Here is a 21,687-nt window from a genome sequence, read left to right as displayed (position 1 = left end):
TTGTCTTGCCGCTCCTTCGGGAGGCGTTGATACAAACGCTGTCCCCATAGCTCCAACTCCTGCTACCGCCATATTGTATAGTGTTTCCCTTGGATCACCTGGAGGTGGTTTAGATGCAAGGATAAAAGCATGTGTCGCCATATACCCAGCCTCTGGTGTCTTGGGGATGATGTTTCCTCTTGTATCTATCGACATGAAGGACATGTCGAGGTTTTGGACCAAGTGCTCTCTTTCTGCTTCGGGTATATGTTGCAGCCTTGACCTTGCTCTGTTCCGCGCCTCCCTGTGGCTATCACCCGAAGTTCTAGATTGTCGACTTAGATCTGCCTTCCTCCTGCTAGATGCAGAAGCTGCCTCCTTTCTTCTGTTTAACTCAGCTGTCTGTTTTTCCAATTCCCTCGCAGCTCGTGCGAGCCTATATTGATATGCTTGCAATTCCTCTGGTGTGGCTGTGGTGGCCATTGGTTCTGAACCGTTCATAGCTCTCGTGGCTCTGTCCCACGCTGCTTGCGAAAGCTGAACTCTGTCTCGCGGCTGCGGCCCGACGTATTTATTGCCCAGGCCTTGTCGCAGATTGGAGGGATCGACGTATGGATTTCCCAGATCGTCGAAAGCCTCAGATGTTTCCTCTTGATCTTCAATGGCATAAATCTGATGATACTTTGTACTCAGATCTATGTTGGGTTTGGTGACATCATCATTGAGATTGATGAAGACCTTGCCCACTATGATAGATTTGTCGATGAAGTCGTAACTATCAACATCGCTTGAGCCATCGCTTATATATGAGTCCGCAGATGACTCAAACGACATGTCGCCGAAGATCTTGGCGAGTTTCTCTCTTGCTCTGGTGCTGACGTAGCGTGTCGCCGAAGTTTCTTCTTCTCCTGACTCGGTTGACGATGTATAGCTTGAAAAATCGGAATCGACCGCCGACGATCCCGACGAAATCGGAATTTCGACACGATACGATCCCTCCTTCTCGACGCGAAAGTGAAACCTTCCGAACGTCATCTCCATGGGCTCCGCCAGATACGCATATGCATCCAAACGGGAGGGTGGGTGAGGAAAAAAATCGACAGGACAAGCAGCGATCTGTTTACCTCGATCCATTGCGTTGCTTGCGGTTGACGATGCCGAAGATCTTGAACGTGCCATCGAGATCAGATCCTTACGCCTCTAGTTCCCACAGACGGCGCCAATTGACAAGGTATCAACTTGTCAATGCCTATGGATTGTAGGCTAGGGTTTAGTTGGAAGTAGAGGGCAAGTAGATCTCGAAGGTTTCAGCCGAAAAGTACTCGACGATTATGAAAGCTAGGGTTTGTAACAATGATTTGATTGCCTCTTCGTCCCTCGACTCCCCCTTTATATAGGAGGTGGAGCCGAGGGTTTCGTTTTGTACAAGTTACAGAGTCCGGGACAGTTTCTAACTCATCCCGCCAGATTCACAAATAACACTTCCTATTACAATTCTAACTTTCCTTAATACATCTTGGGCTCCCGAATCTTCTTATTCTTCGGATATTGGGCCTTCAGTAAACCCCGGGTACTATCTTCGGCAGGCCCATTTGGGATGCCTATGTCACCTGCCAACAATCTCATACCATGAAGGAGTGCCTTTTTATTTTAGTTTTATTATGATGACACTCCTCCCCACCTTTGCTTTCTCAAGCCGTGGCTAACCGAATCCTTCGGGTGCCGTCCAACAATCACATACCATGGAGGAGTGTCTATTTTTATTAATTAATTTGGGACTGGGAATCCCATTGCCAGCTCTTTTTGCAAAATTATTGGATAAGCGGATGAAGCCACTAGTCCATTGGTGAAAGTTGCCCAACAAGATTGAAAGATAAACACCACATACTTCCTCATGAGCTATAAAACATTGACACAAATCAGAGGTAATAAATTTTGAATTGTTTAAAGGTAGCACTCAAGCAATTTACTTTAGAATGGCGGAGAAATACCATGTAGTAGGTAGGTATGGTGGACACAAATGGCGTAGTGGTTGGCTCAAGTATTTTGGATGCATGAGAAGTATTCCCTCTCGATACAAGGCTTAGGCTAGCAAGGCTATTTGAAACAAACACAAGGATGAAGCGGTGCAGCAAAACTCAAATAAAAGACATATTGTAAACATTATAAGACTCTACACCGTCTTCCTTGTTGTTCAAACTCAATACTAGAAATTATCTAGACCTTAGAGAGACCAAATATGCAAACCAAATTTTAGCATGCTCTATGTATTTCTTCATTAATGGGTGCAAAGTATATGATGCAAGAGCTTACTCATGAGCACAACAATTGCCAAGTATAACATTATCCAAGACATTTTAGCAAATTACTACATGTATCATTTTCCAATTCCAACCATATAACAATTTAACGAAGAAGAAACTTTGCCATGAATACTATGAGTAAAGCCTAAGGACATACTTGTCCATATGCAATAGCGGAGCGTGTCTCTCTCCCACACAACGAATGCTAGGATCCATTTTATTCAAACAAAACAAAAACAAAAACAAACCGACGCTCCAAGCAAAGCACATAAGATGTGACGGAATAAAAATATAGTTTCAGGGGAGGAACCTGATAATGTTGTCGATGAAGAAGGGGATGCCCAAGGCATCCCCAAGCTTAGACGCTGGAGTCTTCTTGATATATGCAGGGGTGAACCACCGGGGGCATCCCCAAGCTTAGAGCTTTCACTCTCCTTGATCATGTTGTATCATCTCCCTGTCTTGATCCTTGAAAACTTCCTCCACACCAAACTCAAAACAACTCATTAGAGGGTTAGTGCACAATCAAAATATACATGTTCAGAGGTGACATAATCATTCTTAACACTTCTGGACATTGCACAAAGCTACTGAAAGTCAATGGAATCAAAAAATCCATCGAACATATCGAAACAGGCAATGCGAAATAAAAGGCAGAATCTGTCAAAACAGAACAGTTCGTAAAGACGAATTTTATTGAGGCACCAGACTTGCTCAAATGAAAATGCTCAAATTTAATGAAAGTTGCGCACATATCTGAGGATCACTCACGTAAATTGGCATAATTTTCTGAGTTACCTACAGAGAATTTTACCCAGATTCGTGACAGCAAAGAAATCTGTTTCTGCGCAGTAATCCAAATCTAGTATGAACCTTACTATCAACGACTTTACTTGGCACAACAATGCACAAAAATAAGATAAAGAGAGGTTGCTACAGTAGTAAACAACTTCCAAGACACAAAATAAAACAAAGGTACTGTAGTAAAAACATGAGTTGCCTCCCATAAGCGCTTTTCTTTAACGCCTTTCAGCTAGGCGCAGAAAGTGTGTATCAAGTATTATCGAGTGATGAAACATCAACATCATTTTCAGAATTTATCCCATTAGGTATCTGAGATGCTCCCTTATCTATAGTGGTTTTAAGAGCTTTATCAATTTTGGGCCTATAATAGCTTTTTGGTTTAGGCCCCTTAGAGACATACATGAACTTTTGCTCCTTACCCACATAAGCTTTCTCTCTAAATTTTATAGATGAAAATGTTGAACCCAATGTTCCCATAGCCTCTTCAAGTTCACTAATCCTTTGGGTTTGATTATCATGAATAGCACAAGATTCCAAAATGGCAAGTTTCTCATTAATTCCACCTAGAGATTTATAAAGTTTATCAGTGCTATCAAGTAATGCTCCCAAAGTAGTATCAATACTTGGAAGGTTTTGTTCTATGGTTTCCAACTTTTTCATGACATCTTCAAGAGAGGTTTCAATTTTAACTTCATTAACAGGTGGTATTCCAAATAAACTCTCAATAATGCAACTAGCTTCTAGGGCAGGAGTACTTGGGAAGTTACCTCCTGCGAGACAATCAAGAACATACCTATTCCAGCTAGAGATACCAACATAAAAAATTCCTGAGTAAAATAGTGGTGGAGTGTTTCTTAGTGCACCTATTATGGGCATTACTAATTTTATACCAAGCATCTCTTAAACATTCTCCCCCTTGTTGCTTAAACGAATGAACTTCAACTTCAGGATTACTCATTTTAGCAATAGTAAATAAAATAAACTAGATAAAGTAAATGCAAGTAACTAATTTTTTTGGGTTTTTAATATAGAGTGCAAGACAGTAAATAAAGTAAAACTAGCAACTAATTTTTTTTTGTATTTTGATATAATGCAGCAAACAAGAAAGTAAATAAAATAAAGCAAGACAAAAACAAAGTAAAGAGATTGGGATGTGGAGACTCCCCTTGCAGCGTGTCTTGATCTCCCCGGCAACGGCGCCAGAAAAAGAGCTTGATATGCGTACAGCACGCGTCCGTTGGGAACCCCAAGAGGAAGGTGTGATGCGTACAGCGACAAGTTTTCCCTCAGTATGAAACCAAGGTTTAATCGAACCAGTAGGAGCTAATAAGCACGTTGAAGGTTGATGGCGGCGAGATGTAGTGCGGCGCAACACCAGGGATTCCGGCGCCAACGTGGAACCTGCACAACACAAACCAAGTACTTTGCCCCAACGAAACAGTGAGGTTGTCAATCTCACCGGCTTGCTGTAACAAAGGATTAGATGTATAGTGTGGATAATGATTGTTTGCAGAGAACAGTAGAACAAGTATTGCAGTAGATTGTATTTCAGTATAGAGAATTGGACCGGGGTCCACATTTCACTAGAGGTGTCTCTCCCATAAGATAAATAGCATGTTGGGTGAACAAATTACAGTTGGGCAATTGACAAATAAAGAGGGCATGACCATGCACATACATATTATGATGAGTATAGTGAGATTTAATTGGGTATTACGACAAAGTACATAGACCGCTATCCAGCATGCATCTATGCCTAAAAAGTCCACCTTCGGGTTATCATCCGAACCCCTTCCAGTATTAAGTTGCTAACAACAGACAATTGCATTAAGTATTGTGCGTAATGTAATCAATAACTACATCTTCAGACATAGCATCAATGTTTTATCCCTAGTGGCAACAGCACATCCATAACCTTAGAGGTTTCTGTCACTCCCCCAGATTCACGGAGACATGAACCCACTATCGAGCATAAATACTCCCTCTTGGAGTTAAGAGTAAAAACTTGGCCAGAGCCTCTACTAATAACGGGGAGCATGCAAGATCATAAACAACACATAGATATAAATTGATAATCAACATAACATGGTATTCTCTATTCATCGGATCCCAACAAACACAACATATAGCATTACAGATAGATGATCTTGATCATGTTCGGCAGCTCACAAGATCCGACAATGAAGCACATAAGGAGAAGACAACCATCTAGCTACTGCTATGGACCCATAGTCCAGGGGTGAACTACTCACTCATCACTCCGGAGGCGACCATGGCGGTCTAGAGTCCTCCGGGAGATGAATCCCCTCTCCGGCAGGGTGCCGGAGGCGATCTCCTGAATCCCCCGAGATGGGATTGGCGGCGGCGGCGTCTCTGGAAGGTTTTCCGTATCGTGGCTCTCGGTACTGGGGGTTTCGCGACGAAGGCTATTTGTAGGCGGAAGGGCAGGTCAAGGGGCATCGCGAGGGGCCCAGGAGACAGGCCGGCGCGGCCAAGACCTGGGCCGCGCCGCCCTACCTCCTGGCCACCTCGTGGCCCCACTTCGTTGACTCTTCGGTCTTCTGGAAGCTTCGTGTGAAAATAGGCCCCTGGGCGTTGATTTCGTCCAATTCCGAGAATATTTCCTTACTAGGATTTCTGAAACCAAAAACAGCAGAAACAAAGAATCGGCTCTTCGGCATCTTGTTAATAGGTTAGTTCCAGAAAATGCATAAATATGATGTAAAGTATGCATAAAACATGTAGATATCATCAATAATGTGGCATGGAACATAAGAAATTATCGATACGTCGGAGACGTATCATGTACCAATGCTCATATCTAGGGGGAGCTCCTCTATATCTCTCACATTATTGTTGTTTACATTATTCATTCCTTGCAAATACTTGTGTTGTCATCAAACACCAAAAAGGGGGAGATTGAAAGAACATTTCCCTCCCTTTTGGGTTTTGTGTGTTTGATGTCAACACTAGGTATATATTTATGTGTGTTGATGTAGACAGGTACAAGTTTTCAAGAAATATGTTTGATCGGTGAAATGGTATGGTTGTTCTGAAGTTCTGAAGGTCTTTTGTTTCTGGCGGATGTTCCGGCCCCAGGTGGCGGAACTTCCGCCCTGGTGCTTCCAAAGAAGTGGTCTCAGCCGCAGCCTCTTTCTCAAGTTTCGTTCCTGCACCGGAAGTTCCGGTGATGTTGGCCGGAAGTTCCGGTCAGTGGAACTTCCGCCCAGCTTCCGGGCAAGTTCCAGAAATACGCAATTTGGGGCTCTGGATGTCCAGTATGGTTTTCTCGGAATTCCGGAACTTGGCCGGAACTTCCGGTCGCCGGAAGTTCCGCCCTAGTTCCGCCCCAATATCTTCTGAACTGGGCGTCTGACGAAGATCCTTCCTGGCGGAAGTTCCGGCCCTCTTGGCCGGTACTTCCGGTGCCAGCCGGAACTTCCGGCCCTCCTGGCCGGAACTTCCGGTGTTACTGAAATTCGCCCCAACGGTCAGATCTGAGAGCTCCAATCATATAAATAGCTCTCTTCTCCAAAGGGACAAGTTGCTCAATCATTGCACAAAAAATCTGCCAAGCTTCACCACCATTAGAGCCACCTCAAGAACACAAGATTTGCAAGATCTCCTTCCTCCCCCAACCAAAGCTCTTGATCTTTGGAGATTCGAAGGAGAAGACACCGATCTACATCCTTACCGAAGCGATTTACATTTCCCCCTCATTTGTTTGAGGGTTCTCATGCTAGTGTTCCTATTTGGTTCCCTAGTTGATTTGTGTTGATGTGTTGTTGTTGATTGTTGTATTGTTACAGATTTGGGAGCCTCCAATTTGGTTGTGGATGTGTGCCCCAAGAACCTTGTAAAGGCCCGGTTTCCGCCTCGAGGAAATCCCTTAGTGGAAGTGGGCTAGGCCTTCGTGGCGTTGCTCACCGGAGATCTGAGTGAAGCCTTCGTGGCTGTTGGTTTGGCTTTCGTAGCAACCACACTCCTCCAAACGTAGACGTACCTTCTTGCAAAGGAAGGGAACTACGGGAATCATCTCCGTATCATCGCGTGCTCCACTCTCGGTTACCTCTATCCTATTCTATCTCTTATATTGTGTAGCTATATCTTGCTTAGTTGATTACCTTGTCATATAGGTAAATTCACTTAGTTGCATATCTAGAGAATTTACCTTTTGTGTCAAGCCTAAATTGAAAAAGAACTAAAAATTGGTTAGCACCTATTCACCCCCCCCTCTAGGTGCGGCATACGATCCTTTCAGACGTCTCTCCAACCAATAATCATCAGCGGGACCTAGAGATCCGTAATGACTCCTACATATTCAACGATGAATTATGTGATCGAATAAACCATTAACATATGATACCAATTTCTTTTGTCGCGCGATACTTTACTTATCCGAGGTTCGATCATCGGTATCTCTACACCTAATTCAACCTCGTTACCAATAAATACTCTTTACTCGTACTGTGATATGTCATCCCTTGTGACCTTGTCACATACTTGCAAGCTAATTAGACGATATTCCACCGAGAGGGCTCAAAGCATATCTATCCGTCATTAGGATGGACAAATCCCACTCTTGATCCATATGCATCATCTCATACTTTCCGAATACTTAATCCCATATTTATAACCAGCCATTTACGCAGTGGCGTTTGATGTAATCGAAGTACCCATCCTGTATAAGTGATTTACATGATCTCATGGTCGAAGGACTAGGCTACTATGTATCGAAAGCTTATAGCAAGATAAACTTAATGACTTGATCTTATGCTACGCTTATTATGGGTGTGTGTCTATTATATCATTCTCCCAATGACATAACCTTGTTATTAATAACATCCAATGTTCATGATTAGGAAACCATGATCATCTATTAATCAACAAGCTAGTTTAAGAAGAGACTTACTAGGGACTCTTTTATGTTTACATAACACACAAGTATTAATGTTTCCGGTTAATACAATTATAGCATGGGATGCAAACATTTATCATAAACACAAAAATATAATAATAACCACTTTATTATTGCCTCTTGGGCATATCTCCAACACTACAGATTTTATCCCTAGCAATAAGAGAAAAACATTTCTCCCCTTCTTCTGTTTCCTTATTCCATAAACAATGACGTCTTAGTTTATCTATATGCTCTAGAATTTATGGAGGGATCTAAATGGAGCACATTGCAAACATTGCAATAGAGGTGAGCAAGGAATTGATCACTGTCACTCTTCCACTACAATACATCATCATGTAGGTGGCTGGCATTTTCCTCTCAATGCTATCAACAAGTGGCATCTCGGACCCATGACTGTAGGTCTAGTGGTACCCAAGGGTAGGCCCAAATATGTGAAAGGAATCTGTCCAATTGAGCAACTAAAACTTTGAGCCATCCGCACAACATTATCATGTGTCAAATTTATTGGAATAAGGACTGACTTGCTGTAGTTGATATGTAAACCAGTAGAGGATGCATATTTATCCAAAATATCCTTCATAACTGACACTTGCTGGGTACATGCTGGCATGATAATAAGAGTGTCATTTGCATATTGAATCACATGATAATCCATTTCAAAGTCAGGGGGAAAGGGATCAGCTAATATCTGCTCCAAAAAGCCCCGTTAATAGCTGACTGAATGAGATCAACATCTAAAACAAAGATAAGAGGGGATAAGGGGTCTCCTTGCCTGACCCCTCTCCTACATGAAAATTGCCTTCCAGGAACACCATTCAGTAATACATCAGATTTTACAGACTCAAAGATGACAGAAATCCATTGTGTCCACTTATCATCAAACCCCATTTGTCTCATGATTTTAACATAATTTTGGGCTTGAGCTCGGCAACATGTAGAAAATACATAGCAAAGGCGGGCACTCCTATTCCCCGCCTAATACGGGCATAGAGCGGTGTGCCAGATAGCGCTCGCTATGAGCGGGGAATAGGATTTACGAGCAAAGGATCAGATGTCATCGCTATCTTCCCTGCTTGCAGCTTAGGGGAATTCCTATATGCCGACCAGGTCGGCACCTGCACCGCACCGCACACCCCCGTGCGCGGTGTGGGCCGGCCCGGTTAGGCGATTTCCCCCTGTTTTTCTCATTTTCCTTTTCTTTTTTTCTTTTTTTTTTGTTTTTTTGTTTTTTCCTTTTTTGTTTTCTTTTTCAGTGTTTCTTTTTTGTTATCTTGTTTTTTTGTGTTTAAAAATAATTTTCGAAAATTATCAAATTTGAAAATGTTCAAGTTTGACAAAATTTGAATGAATTTCAAAATTTCGAAAGTCTTGTATTTAGAAAAAATACTGAAATATTACAGTGATTATTGCCTGGAAAAAGCCCGCTTACACTTGAAACCATCAGACTGATTAATTATGGGGCCGTGTATACTCCACCTGTCAAAAAACCAATCCTTGTGCAGCAGGTTTGTATGAGCTTATATTCCCATCTCAACAACCACACTCTTCGCATCATTCCGGAAAAAGTCACATGATATTATTAAATTAATAAACTCCTTTTCCCAAAAATATGCTTCACTGCTGCAGAAAATGATTGGAAGAAACATATTTGGTTGGAGGCAAAAACACATAATATGTGCAAAAGAATATATCAGTCTCACGGATAAAAATATAGTGGTTTAAAATTTTAATTGAAGACAACAAATGGAATGAATCTTGCATGCATTCATAGAAATAAGCAACGAAGCGTGAAGCAAAAAAAAAGTTAACTAAAATAGAGGACAATCCTTACATTTTTTTGTTTGTTTTGAGGACAATCCTTACATTTTTTTTTCTTTTGAGGAGAATCCTTACATTAGTAGAGCCAGAGAGAGGTTGAAGAACTGCAAACAACAAAGAAGGCCAAATCAGGTAGATAATTAAATCTGCACCTTGCCCCACAATCAGCCATACACGGATACAACCAATTCAAAATCTGCGTAAGAAGATGCCATGTCCTAAAAACAACATGTCCTCCACCATGTTATGTGGCTCATCCAGCATAAAAAAAATTAGCCACAAATCCAATCCAAATTATGTAACAGATCAAAGATTGGGGCCTGTATTGATTGGATGACGACCTAACCGATATCCCCCATGCACATGAAGGCGATCTGGTCGTCCACAAATTGTCGCCACCGCAGTCAAGTGCAAGCGCCCAGCCGCCCACATCGATTGATCTGCTGCTTTTGGATAATGTCCACCGGCTGCAAGTACTAAGTAGAATAGAAAGGGGACACGACGGGCCAGATCGATCGGCGCCGGAGATGAATCGGATTTTGGTTGTCTTCTGCAAGAAAGAGAGATAGCAAACAGATGGCCGTCTCCCGTCTGGTTTATTCGCTGAGAGAGATGCCATATTTATAGGAGAGGAAGCAGATAAACAGTCACGGTACTTGCTAAGTTGAGTGGAAAGCTACCAAAGCGGTTCACCCCCCTGCGCATAGAGATGAGATCATGGAAGAATGGAGAGAGTCACATTAAAGAGTTACTTTTCTTTTCATTTGGCATAGCGTGTACGTACGGGACAATTTTGTATGGTGAATTTAGTGGGACTGCTTGTGCGGGATCTAGACAACATAAATGGGTGGTAGACATTAGAATTGAATGGTTGTGAGTGGAAGGTACACTATTGGAAGAGGAAGAGCATTAGTGGGATTTTAACCGTGGCTTATTTTTTTACTTATGGGACATAATTACAGTGGTATCCTGGTGACGTGGATGGGTGAGGTGGCAGATTTGATGACAGATGGTAGGCTAGGATTAGCCAGAGAAGCTTGATGATGTGGATGGCTTGCATGTTGAGAGAACTACTTTTAGTGGGTTGCTCCAATTTAGATATTATAGATTATAGATACATAGCAAAGGCGGGCACTTCTATTCCCCGCCTAATACGGGCATAGAGCGGTGTGCCAGATAGCGCTCGCTATGAGCGGGGAATAGGATTCACGAGCAAAGGCTCAGATGTCATCGCTATCTTCCCTGCTTGCAGCTTAGGGGAATTCCTATATGCCGACCAGGTCGGCACCTGCACCGCACCGCACACCCCCGCGCGCGGTGTGGGCCGGCCTGGTTAGGCGATTTCCCCCTGTTTTTCTCATTTTCCTTTTCCTTTTTCTTTTGTTTTTGTTTTTTTTTTTCCTTTTTGTTTTCTTTTTCAGTGTTTCTTTTTTTGTTATCTTGTTTTTTTTGTGTTTAAAAATAATTTTCGAAAATTATCAAATTTGAAAATGTTCAAGTTTGACAAAATTTGAATGAATTTCGAAATTTGAACAAATTTTAAATCTTGAACAAGTTTTGAAATTTGAACGAATTTTTACATTTGAACGAATTTAAAAATTTGAAAAACAATTAATCTTGAGTGAATTTCCAAGTTCTGGAAGAATTTTAAAATTTGAACAAATTTTAAATTTAGAAAGAATTTTGGAAGATGTACGAATTTCGAATTTTGAACAAAATTTGATTTTTTTTTTGAATTATGGATGATTTTCAAATTTTGAACGAATTTCAGAAACAGTAATTGTTCAGGAGGAAGCAGAAACAGTCCGGGCGGGAACCAAGATCGTGGGCCAGGCCAGAAAACGCCCGGGGGTGTGCGGCACCTCGCTGGTCGGTGTAAAGCACCCCCGCAGCTTAGGCTCAACTATCTCCCTTCCAGCCCGGAGGTTCTGGCCCGTAGACCCTGATCCGCCTCAGCCGGGCACGTCCCCTTCCTCCACCGCGCCTCCCCCTCTCTGCAATCGAGCTGCCGGCCATCGGCAGCCACCACCGCCACCTCACCGTCGCTCCACACCGCGCGGCGAACTTGTGGTCCGATCACAGAGGAGCCCTCGCCCAACTTTGTGACACAGATCCCCAATTCGCCGCACCCGATTCCATTCCATGGACGGCCGCCGCGAGGGCGAGCTGGAGGCGCACCGGTGGCCCACGTGTCCCAAGGAGGCGCGGGAGAGGGACCCCGCCTCCACACCAGCTGCAATCCTCGTCCTCGCCCTCATCGGCGCCACCGTCACCACCGCCGCCGTACGTCTCTCTAGTCTCTCTCCACCCCTCTCATTTGCTGCGTCTTTCTTTAGCTCTAATCCGAGATGCGTAGGTAGTTTGCAGGGTCTGCGGCGATGCTTTACCGTAGACTGTATAGCCTAGTTGGGCAGCCTTGAACTAAACCAAAATTCATTGAAATGATCATTCACTTGAACTCTTACTACTCAGTCTGTGTGCTATTTATGCCTTTGGGAATCTAATTGTGCATCTGTGTCCGGGAGGCTGCAGGTTGGTCAACTGCGCCGGACGGCTAGCTGGTTCTACACCCAGGTATATGGAAATGCCCATCTTGTGATTCTGAAATGTTAACATTTTTAATCAAAAAATGATTGTTGTAAGCAGCATTTGGGAGAGATTGTTAAAACCGTTTCCTTTCACTGAAGTCTAGCAGGTCTCAACAACACGTCTACTGGGAAGATGCACCCCGGGGTTCGAACCGGTATGGTGATGCCTGGCGCTATTACCGGAGGGCGCGTGAGACAAACGAGGATCAGAGGGAGAGAGTGGTTGGTTCCCTGTTTGCACACATGAGATTAAGAACGCGTTTATGGAAATTTACATTTAAACAGAATGTGCTAAAAGTGTAGTTTTTTTTTCCAATGCGTCAATTCTTGTTCCTAAATTATCCAGATTAGTTTCGTACGATCATCATTCGCTTTAGAGATTGATAGACTGGTTATATGAACTTGCTCAAGCATTTACTCCATCGAGTTGAGATTGTTGATCTTAAAGAAATATTGGTGAATCAACAGCACCATTTACTTGCGTTTAGAGCTACTACGTAAGTCGCTGTATTTATCTACTGATATGTTTCAACTAATCATCAACCAATGCTAGTGCTTTCTGTAGGAACGCATCAGGCGCATGCAAGATATGTTCAAAAAGGAGAGAAGTAAATGTCGGGATTACAGAACTCGAGATGGTCATAATCCAAGCTATAATCAGCATACTCGAAGGGATGACTGGTATGGGGACACAGAATCATCTTATGCTAATCAAAGAGCAAATTTTAGATCGAGACCCAGAGAAGCTGTGAGTTGCAGCATGTCACATCATTATTCTGTCTTGGGCCTAAGCAGGTATATCACACAAATACTTCATATACTTTCTAGTTGTCCTTGTTGACATCCAAGGTTGTTATGAGCCACTTTGATGCATTGGTCCTTTGACACACATATCGTGTGACCAGTAGAAGTCGAACATCGATGTTACATGTAACTATCACCCTTGTCCTTAGTTTTAGCTTACCAGCTGTTTTGTGATAGTTCTATTTAAATTTGCCTTTTTATCCATACCAACATGATTGGTGCATATAACTTGTTGCCTGGAATCTAGTTTCTTCATAAACTGCCCATGACCAAGTTTCTTACCTTTGATTGCATAGGGCAAGATCAGAGCCATTTTCAGATGCTGAAATTAAGGTGTGTCTTCTTGTACCTGGTCATTTATTTGACTTTTGAAATTCTCAGCCAAAATATCATCATGGTGTTCTTATATGTTCTGTAGCTCCAGCCTTGCGTTAATACATGTGAAGACATGAAATATACTAAGGGGGTGTTTGGTTCTCAACCATATTTTGCCAAGCCAAAGTTTGACATGTGTGGCAGCCACAAAGTGTGGCTAAAAAATTGGACGCCACAAAGTGTGGCAAAAGTTGGCAAAAAAAATAACTTTATGACATATGGGTCCATGTATAGCAAAGTGTGGCAAAAACCAAACACATACTAAATTACCAAACTTTGGCTTGGCAAAGTTTGGCTAGGAACCAAACATCCCCTAAAATGTTTGCCGTTCTTAAGATTTTTTACCACTTTTCTTCTGCTGCCACAAATTCTGCAACACCTAAGCACCAGCCCTGTGTTAATATAGGTGAAGGCATGAAAGTAACTAAAATGCTTGCCGTTCTTAAGAATTTTTACCACACTTTTAATTATTATCCGCAATTGTGAAGTGATAGAAGTTGGATGAGGGAGCAGGAATGTTGTGAAGTTCAAAAACTGACATTCGCTTGAGTTCATACTCTTATTCGCATCATGGGTCTAAATTAATAGAACAATCATCCATTGCTTAGCAAGGATAGCCCTGTGTTAATATAGGTGAAGACATGAAAGTAACTAAAATGCTTGCCGTTCTTAAGAATTTTTACCACACTTTTAATTATTATCCACAATTGTGAAGTGATAGAAGTTGGATGAGGGAGCAGGAATGTTGTGAAGTTCAAAAGCTAACATTCGCTTGAGTTCATTACTCTTATTTGCATCATGGGTCTAAATTAATAGAACAATCATCCATTGCTTAGAAAGGATAGCCAAGCTAGATGATTGAGGCATGACTGTAAAATATGTTTTTGTGTCACTCCTTTCGTTGTGCAACTCTGGAACCACACCTTTCTTTTTGAAACTCTGGAACATTTAAATTTCAGTGTTCAAAAGTCAACTGAAAATTAAACTCATGCCTGTTTTGCATTGTTCTATGTCCTGCAAGACGGGTAAAGCTTTGAAGGATCCATATATCTGCTTGCTAACTTCCTTCGTGATGTGCATTCCAGAATGCTTTTAGGAGAAAAGCCATGGAGTACCATCCAGACCAAAACCAGAACAACAAAGGTAATACGGTTCCTTCGTTTTGTTCTCTCCTCTCATGGAAAGCTACCATATGTGCACTATGTGTATATATGTGCTCATAATCTGCCCCGTTTGCTTGTGGCAGAGGTTGCTGAGGCAAAATTCAAAGAGGTGATGATTTCTTATGAAGCAATAAAAGTAGAAAGGCAAAATGGAAGTTGCTAGCATACTCATGATGTGGAAGTGTTGTGTATATTGGTGTTTGACACAAGATAAAGTATGTCCAGAAACCCTCATTTTACCTTCTCAATGGAATATGTAGCATCAGATTAGCCGTTAGTTACGGATTCTGATCATCTACCGCCCAGCTAATACTGGTCCAAGACATGCGGATGGAACATGTTGTTATCGCGATGTCCTTGATAAACTTGGTTGAGAAATTTTGCTCTCACTGGCTGAAGATAGAATTCCAGTGGTGCGTTACATAATGAGCCAGTTTACTAACTTTTCAGCTGTTAGAGATTTGATTTGTTATAAATAAATATGTTTACACAATCTGTTCTGCTCCTGTTTTAAGCATTTAGAACACGAGCCTCTTTTAAACAAAAACATGGAAACGCCTGCCTTTCAACCTGGTTTAGTGGAGCCTTCCATGCTCGATCAAACATGAAATCAGAAGAAATGTGGAAGATATATGTTCTCCGCAATTTAGAACAGAACTCATATCCCTCTTCTCTCTCGCCTTTAACTCAATCCAAATCTTACATGATTCACATGACCATTGTAGACTATATGAGTAAATTAGCAATGTCTTTATGTTCCTTCTATTTTTCTCTAGCCCCTTTGAAGTCCTATGTAACACTGGCAAGCAAAAAGCGACAACATACCCTCCTGGATGCTCTTGCACCTACCGTAGACACGGCCACTTCATATTTTTGTTCTAACTTTGATCATTAAGTTTACCAACAAAATGTGAAATATATACCACACAAAATATATCACATTGAGTAAATACTTTTCTTGACATAACTTATAGTTTGTTGGTTAAATTATTAGTCAAAGTTAGGCACATAATATGAAGCTTCTGAGTACCATAAAACAACCCTATGCACTAGCATAATTTTGGGATATGAAAACAATAATATAAAAAATAAAACATACTCCCCCAATCATACGGAAATGAGTAGGCAACAGAACGAATACATGACACATGAATCCCTCAATCCTACGGAAATGAGTTCCAAAAAGGTGTTAGAATGATTGTTGAAATTCCTATGGAATTGAGCTGTAGGAATCAATCCATAGGAAGTTTGGAGGTGCCACTCATTTGATTCTAAGCGCTTCCTTAGAAAAGATGAGTCCCCATTCAAAAAGAAAAGATGAATCGTATGGATTAGAGTGGTCCAACTTTTTTTATGAAAATCCCAAATTACAGTAGAAACTACTATGTTCGTAGATCAAGATTTTTCAAGTGAAATTGTAGTTAAAACAAACAGTTCGGCTAGCAGATTTTAGAATTCGCCCTCAGATTTGTGGCTGTTTGATAGTCCAATCCAACGTGAACCATGACGCCCCGCGTGGCATGCCAGTATTTGATAGTTGGGTTTCATTTGGACATATAATTGTTCACGTCGGTAGAACGAATATTGCAAAATGTTGCGGTGAATGTAGATCTAGTGTAGTGGAAAAGTTCCTATAATTACAAGCTTATCAAGCAAGCGACTCTTGAGAAAAAAATACTTCCAAAATATTTTTTAAATAAGATCAACTAGATAACGATTAGACATTCACTATTTGTACTATTATTGGTAATTATTAATAGATCGGTCGATTTGAGAACCAACATGTAGTTGAATGGTTAGGAAGGTAGTGACACCCTCAGCCCACCAAAGTTGGCTTGACATTTTGGTATCTCGTAAAAGCGAAATATTCTTCATAGAGGTAGGGTGTGTGTCTGCGTTTATAGCATTTTGTGTACTTTGATGTCTCGTAAAAACGAAATATTCTTCATAGAGGTAGGGTGTGTGTCTGCGTTTATAGCATTCGTGTGTACGTATTTGTGAGCATCTAAGGGTCTAGGTTTATACTGTGTTCTGCAGAAAAAGATCGGTGGATTTTTCGGGAAAAAAACATAACGCGAAACAAGGCCACTACGTCACCTGTCTTCGTTTTCCTCTCGTACAGTACTTCACAAGTTTATGCCGAATAATTTTTTTTTGAAGTTATTTATGCCAGTTAATTCCGCAATCAACCGGATTTCGCTCGAGATCGACAAAAATTCCAAAAGCCATGCACGCACAACCACCATTAAATTATCTCTCCTTCCTCTGATACTCTGCTCTCCCTCCATCTCTCTCTGAGACGTGTTGAGCTGTTCTCCTCTCTCTCATTCACTTGTCAGTTCTCACTCATCGTCATCTCTTCTCGACTTCTCCCCATTCTGGAGCTCCGCACTGCCATTTGCGTCGCACAGACTGGAGTGGGGGTTGTGGGCGAGATCGATCGGCATTGGAGCTGGAGTTAGAGCTTTGGTGCTCAAAAGGTGGAGAGCCCCAGGAATAGTGTGTGTGTGCAGTGAGCAGAGAGACCAGGGTTTGCTATTTTGGGAAGAGGAAAGGTGTGAGCTCCGCCGGTGGTGTGGGTGGAGTTGGCCGTTGATGGCGCCGTGGAGCGGCTTGTGGGCCGGCCTTGCCGGCGGCGACGCCTACCGCGGCACGCCGGTCATCGTCAAGATGGAGAATCCCAACTGGTCCATTTCCGAGGTCGACGGTGGCGAGGATTTCTTGCCCGGACCAGGCGGGCGGCGGCGGAGGGGGAAGAACGCGAAGCAGATCACGTGGGTGCTGCTCCTGAAGGCCCACCGCGCCGCCGGTTGCCTGGCGTGGCTTGCCTCCGCCGCAGTCACGCTCGGCTGCGCCGCGCGGCGCCGCGTCGCCGCTGGGCGGACGGACTCCGATGCCAACCAGGGGGAATGCGAGGGTGAGGAGGAGGAGGCGGCCCACGCGGTGCGGCGGTCCCGGTTCTACGCGTTCATCAAAGCCTGTCTCCTGATGTCCGTTTTCCTCCTCGCCGTCGAGGTCGCCGCCCACTCCAACGGCCGGGGGGCCCTCGCCGTCTTCGCTGCCTCGTTCTACGCGTCGTGGGTACGCGTCCGCGCCGCCTACTTGGCCCCGCCGCTCCAGCTGCTCGCCGACGCCTGCGTCGTGCTCTTCCTTGTCCAGAGCGCTGACCGGCTCGTCCAGAGCCTTGGCTGCTTCTACATCCTGCTCAAGCGCATCAAGCCCAAGCCCATCTCTCCAGCATTGCCCGATGCGGAGGACCCCGACGCCGGCTATTACCCCATGGTGCTCGTCCAGATACCAATGTGCAACGAGAAAGAGGTTCGCACCATTGCATTGCCACGGTGCCACCACCTACAATCGTCAATTGCCCCCACAGTTCCAATCTTTCCACAGAAGATTCAGATGTTTGATCATGATGGCCGTCTTCTGTTCCGTTCAGGTGTATCAGCAGTCGATTGCGACGGTCTGCAATTTAGATTGGCCAAGGTCCAGCCTCCTTGTACAGGTGCTGGACGACTCCGATGACCCGACAACGCAGGCGTTGATCAAAGAGGAGGTGGAGAAGTGGCGGCAGAACGGGGCGCGCATTGTGTACCGCCACCGTGTGCTTAGGGAGGGCTACAAGGCCGGCAACCTCAAGTCGGCAATGACCTGCAGCTATGTCAAGGACTACGAGTATGTCGCCATCTTTGATGCCGATTTCCAGCCGTACCCTGACTTCCTGAAGCGAACCGTGCCACATTTTAAGGTAGCATATATAGGCTGGAATTCAGTTGTTGAATCATGTGATTGTGTGGGTTTGAGTGATTCTAAATTCTCAACTCTTGCATTGGGTGGTGGCTTCAGGACAATGAGGATCTGGGCCTTGTTCAAGCCAGATGGTCATTTGTGAACAAGGACGAGAACCTATTGACACGCTTGCAGAACATTAACTTGTGCTTCCACTTTGAGGTGGAGCAGCAGGTGAACGGTGTGTTCATCAACTTCTTCGGGTTCAATGGCACAGCTGGGGTGTGGAGGATCAAGGCCCTGGAGGACTCAGGAGGGTGGATGGAGCGAACAACGGTGGAGGACATGGACATTGCTGTTCGTGCACACCTGAAGGGCTGGAAGTTTGTCTTTCTGAACGATGTCGAGGTGCATCTTGTGTCCACTTGCTTATAGATTATTTTGCTACACTGTTGGTAGTGAGTAGAATTAAATATCTTATGCTATTTTTTGTGTCAATCTTTGTGCAGTGCCAATGTGAATTACCAGAGTCATACGAGGCTTACCGGAAGCAACAGCACCGGTGGCATTCGGGGCCAATGCAGCTGTTTAGGTTATGCTTGCTGGACATCATTCAATGCAAGGTATTGCTAAGTGCTCTATAACTAGTGCATAATTATAGAGATAGCTGTTCTGCGATTAGAAATGTTACCAAGAACTTAAATATCTACTATTGTGTTTAACTCTTGCAGATACTTTTTCTAGATTTTTTGTGTCTGCATACGTGTAATATTATGTGCATCTGTCTGTTACTAAGGTTTTCTTATAGAACAAGAACCTAAATGCATGCCATTGTGTATGTTGCCCGCTCAAGGTTCTTGTTTTCGATTCCGCCGGCTATCCCTTAATTCTTAGATAATATTATCCTTTGCCAAAGATAACAATGTACTTCCTTACCGTGTCTAACGGCAACTAAATTTTGTTATGGCAGATTGCATTCTGGAAGAAGGCCAACCTGATATTTCTTTTCTTCCTGCTCCGCAAGCTCATCTTGCCTTTCTATTCCTTCACGCTCTTCTGTATCATCCTCCCAATGACAATGTTTGTGCCTGAAGCTGAGCTTCCCAATTGGGTCGTGTGCTACATCCCTGCGCTGATGTCCTTCTTAAACATCGTCCCCGCACCGAAATCGTTCCCATTTATCATCCCATACCTTCTCTTCGAGAACACCATGTCTGTAACCAAGTTCAATGCCATGATCTCCGGGCTGTTCCAGCTGGGAAGCGCATACGAGTGGGTCGTGACCAAGAAATCAGGTCGATCGTCAGAGGGTGATCTCACTGCCTCGGCGCCAAAGGGGCTGAAGCAACTAAAGGCTGGCTCCATGCCAGTCATTGATGCAGTAATCAAGGAGAAATCCAATCCCAAAGAGAAGCCCAAGAAGTACAACCGAATATACAAGAAGGAGCTTGCCCTCTCACTGCTTCTCCTTACCGCTGCGGCTCGGAGCTTGCTGTCGAAACAAGGGATCCACTTCTACTTCCTGCTGTTCCAGGGCATCTCGTTCTTGCTGGTCGGACTCGACCTCATTGGCGAGGACATCAAATAAACAGACTGTAGCGTAGACATAGAGGGTAAATTGTTTTCTAACCAACAACCTACGGACCGTGTATGTGCTTACAAACTTCTGTCATCGAGGAGCGTAGGAGCTAGGAACTGGAAGGTCCGGAAGCGAAAATGTGTGGCTCTGTGCAGTTAGCGGGTTCTTAGAACAGTGTATGTAGATTGTGTGTAGATCCTTTTCGAAAAAGGTTATGTGTAGATATATGTTGTAGCAATCACCTTCTTGGCCTGTGAATCTTCCTAACTGTTGCATGCCATTCATATTCTTTTGTAACATGTATGTCGTCAATGTTCAGGCTGGAATTTACATCCGAATTTTAGACCCCTTCCAGATTCCCAACCTTGTTTCAGGTGTGCTGATATATGCATCTGTTTGTACCTGGCCTGCTTGACTGGGCAAACATATGGATAGGCAGAAACCATGCTACATTTCTGCGTCGTCTCAAATTTCCACTCTACAGCGTAACTGCTACAAGTTGTACATGAGTAGCCTACAACTAATTTGTTGTTGCAACGCTCGCAGCGCCTCTAAGACCATCTCCAATCGCGTCCCCCAAACCGCGCCGGATTGAACGTTTGGGAGACGTGTTTTGTTCGTGTCGCGTTTGGGGACGTCGCTCCCCAGTCGCGTCCCCCAAACGCCCTCCCCAAATGAATATTGGTGCACAAAAATAAAGATTTTCATTCAAATTTGATTATATATTACAAAGTTTGAATGAAAACGGCTAGATTTTATCTAAACCTAGCCTACTGACCGCCCGGCGGTGTTCGATGGCCCCGCCCCGTCGTCGCCTCCCCTCCTCCGCAGCTCTTGCTGCGCGCGCCGCCTCTCCGTGTGTAGGGCGGTGGCTAGACGCCGCTGCTCCAGCAGCGCGTCGACGTTCGCCCTCCCTTGCTGCGCCGCCTGGAGGGAGGGCTCGACGGCGCGATGAATCTGCGCCTCTTCGCGAGCACCGGCGTCGTCCTGGAGCTTCTTCTCCGACTCGAAGGACTCGACGAGCGCGCGTTGCTGATCGGCCGTCTCATCCGGGTGCGGCCCATCGTCGTCGGACCACTCGAACTCGTCGTCTTCATCCTCCACCTCGGTCTCCTCGTCCTCTGCCTCGGCCTCCTCCTCCATTGGTGCCTCCTCCTCATCCGTTGGCGCCTCCATCATCGCCGCCGCCAACGCGTTGGCCTCCGCCGCCAACTCGTCCGCCCGCCTCACCCAGGCCGCCTCTGTTGCCGCCAGCGTCGCCTCCCGCTGCTGACGCTCCTCCGCTGCCAGCTGCTGCTGGCGCTCGAGCGCCTCCCGCCGCAGGTGCTCGATCGCCACCCGCCGTTCACGGTACTGCACCTCCCGCTCCTCATGCTGGCGCCGATGCTCATCATCCCACCGCCGGCTCATCTCCTCCGTCCGGCGCCACCGCGCCTCTTCATCCGTGGAGGCGTCGAACGCCGCAATGGTGTCCGCCAACGCCTCCTCCTGCCACGCTGCTGCCTCCGCGCTCTCGGTAGCTGCGGGGCCAGGGGCGTCGAACGCCGCTGCATCCACCGCGTGCGCCGCCTCACGCCGCTGGCGAGCCTGCAGCTCGAGTGCCTCCCACCGCTCCTGACAATGT

General features: G+C 44.5%; 2 protein-coding genes across 2 annotated transcripts; both read left to right on the top strand.

Annotated features, from left to right (window-relative positions):
- The first annotated feature begins 11,833 nt into the window (after positions 1-11,833).
- LOC127334008 (uncharacterized) lies at positions 11,834-15,246 on the top strand. Its single transcript, XM_051360441.2, has 7 exons — positions 11,834-12,108; positions 12,358-12,399; positions 12,513-12,635; positions 12,979-13,208; positions 13,514-13,550; positions 14,678-14,735; positions 14,839-15,246. The coding sequence occupies exons 1-7, from the start codon at positions 11,968-11,970 to the stop codon at positions 14,916-14,918; spliced, it is 711 nt and encodes a 236-aa protein (XP_051216401.1). The 5' UTR covers positions 11,834-11,967; the 3' UTR covers positions 14,919-15,246.
- Positions 15,247-17,069: 1,823 nt separating this feature from the next.
- On the top strand, positions 17,070-20,401 carry LOC127334006 (putative xyloglucan glycosyltransferase 10). The gene is made up of 5 exons (XM_051360440.2): positions 17,070-18,073; positions 18,195-18,503; positions 18,602-18,892; positions 18,994-19,107; positions 19,455-20,401. The coding sequence occupies exons 1-5, from the start codon at positions 17,351-17,353 to the stop codon at positions 20,070-20,072; spliced, it is 2,055 nt and encodes a 684-aa protein (XP_051216400.1). The 5' UTR covers positions 17,070-17,350; the 3' UTR covers positions 20,073-20,401.
- The last annotated feature ends 1,286 nt before the right edge of the window (positions 20,402-21,687 follow it).

This window comes from Lolium perenne, chromosome 2 (genome assembly GCF_019359855.2).
Source record: "Lolium perenne isolate Kyuss_39 chromosome 2, Kyuss_2.0, whole genome shotgun sequence".
NCBI lineage: Eukaryota > Viridiplantae > Streptophyta > Magnoliopsida > Poales > Poaceae > Lolium > Lolium perenne.
Note: the sequence above shows the minus strand (reverse complement) of the source record. Positions and strands in the feature narration are given on the sequence as shown.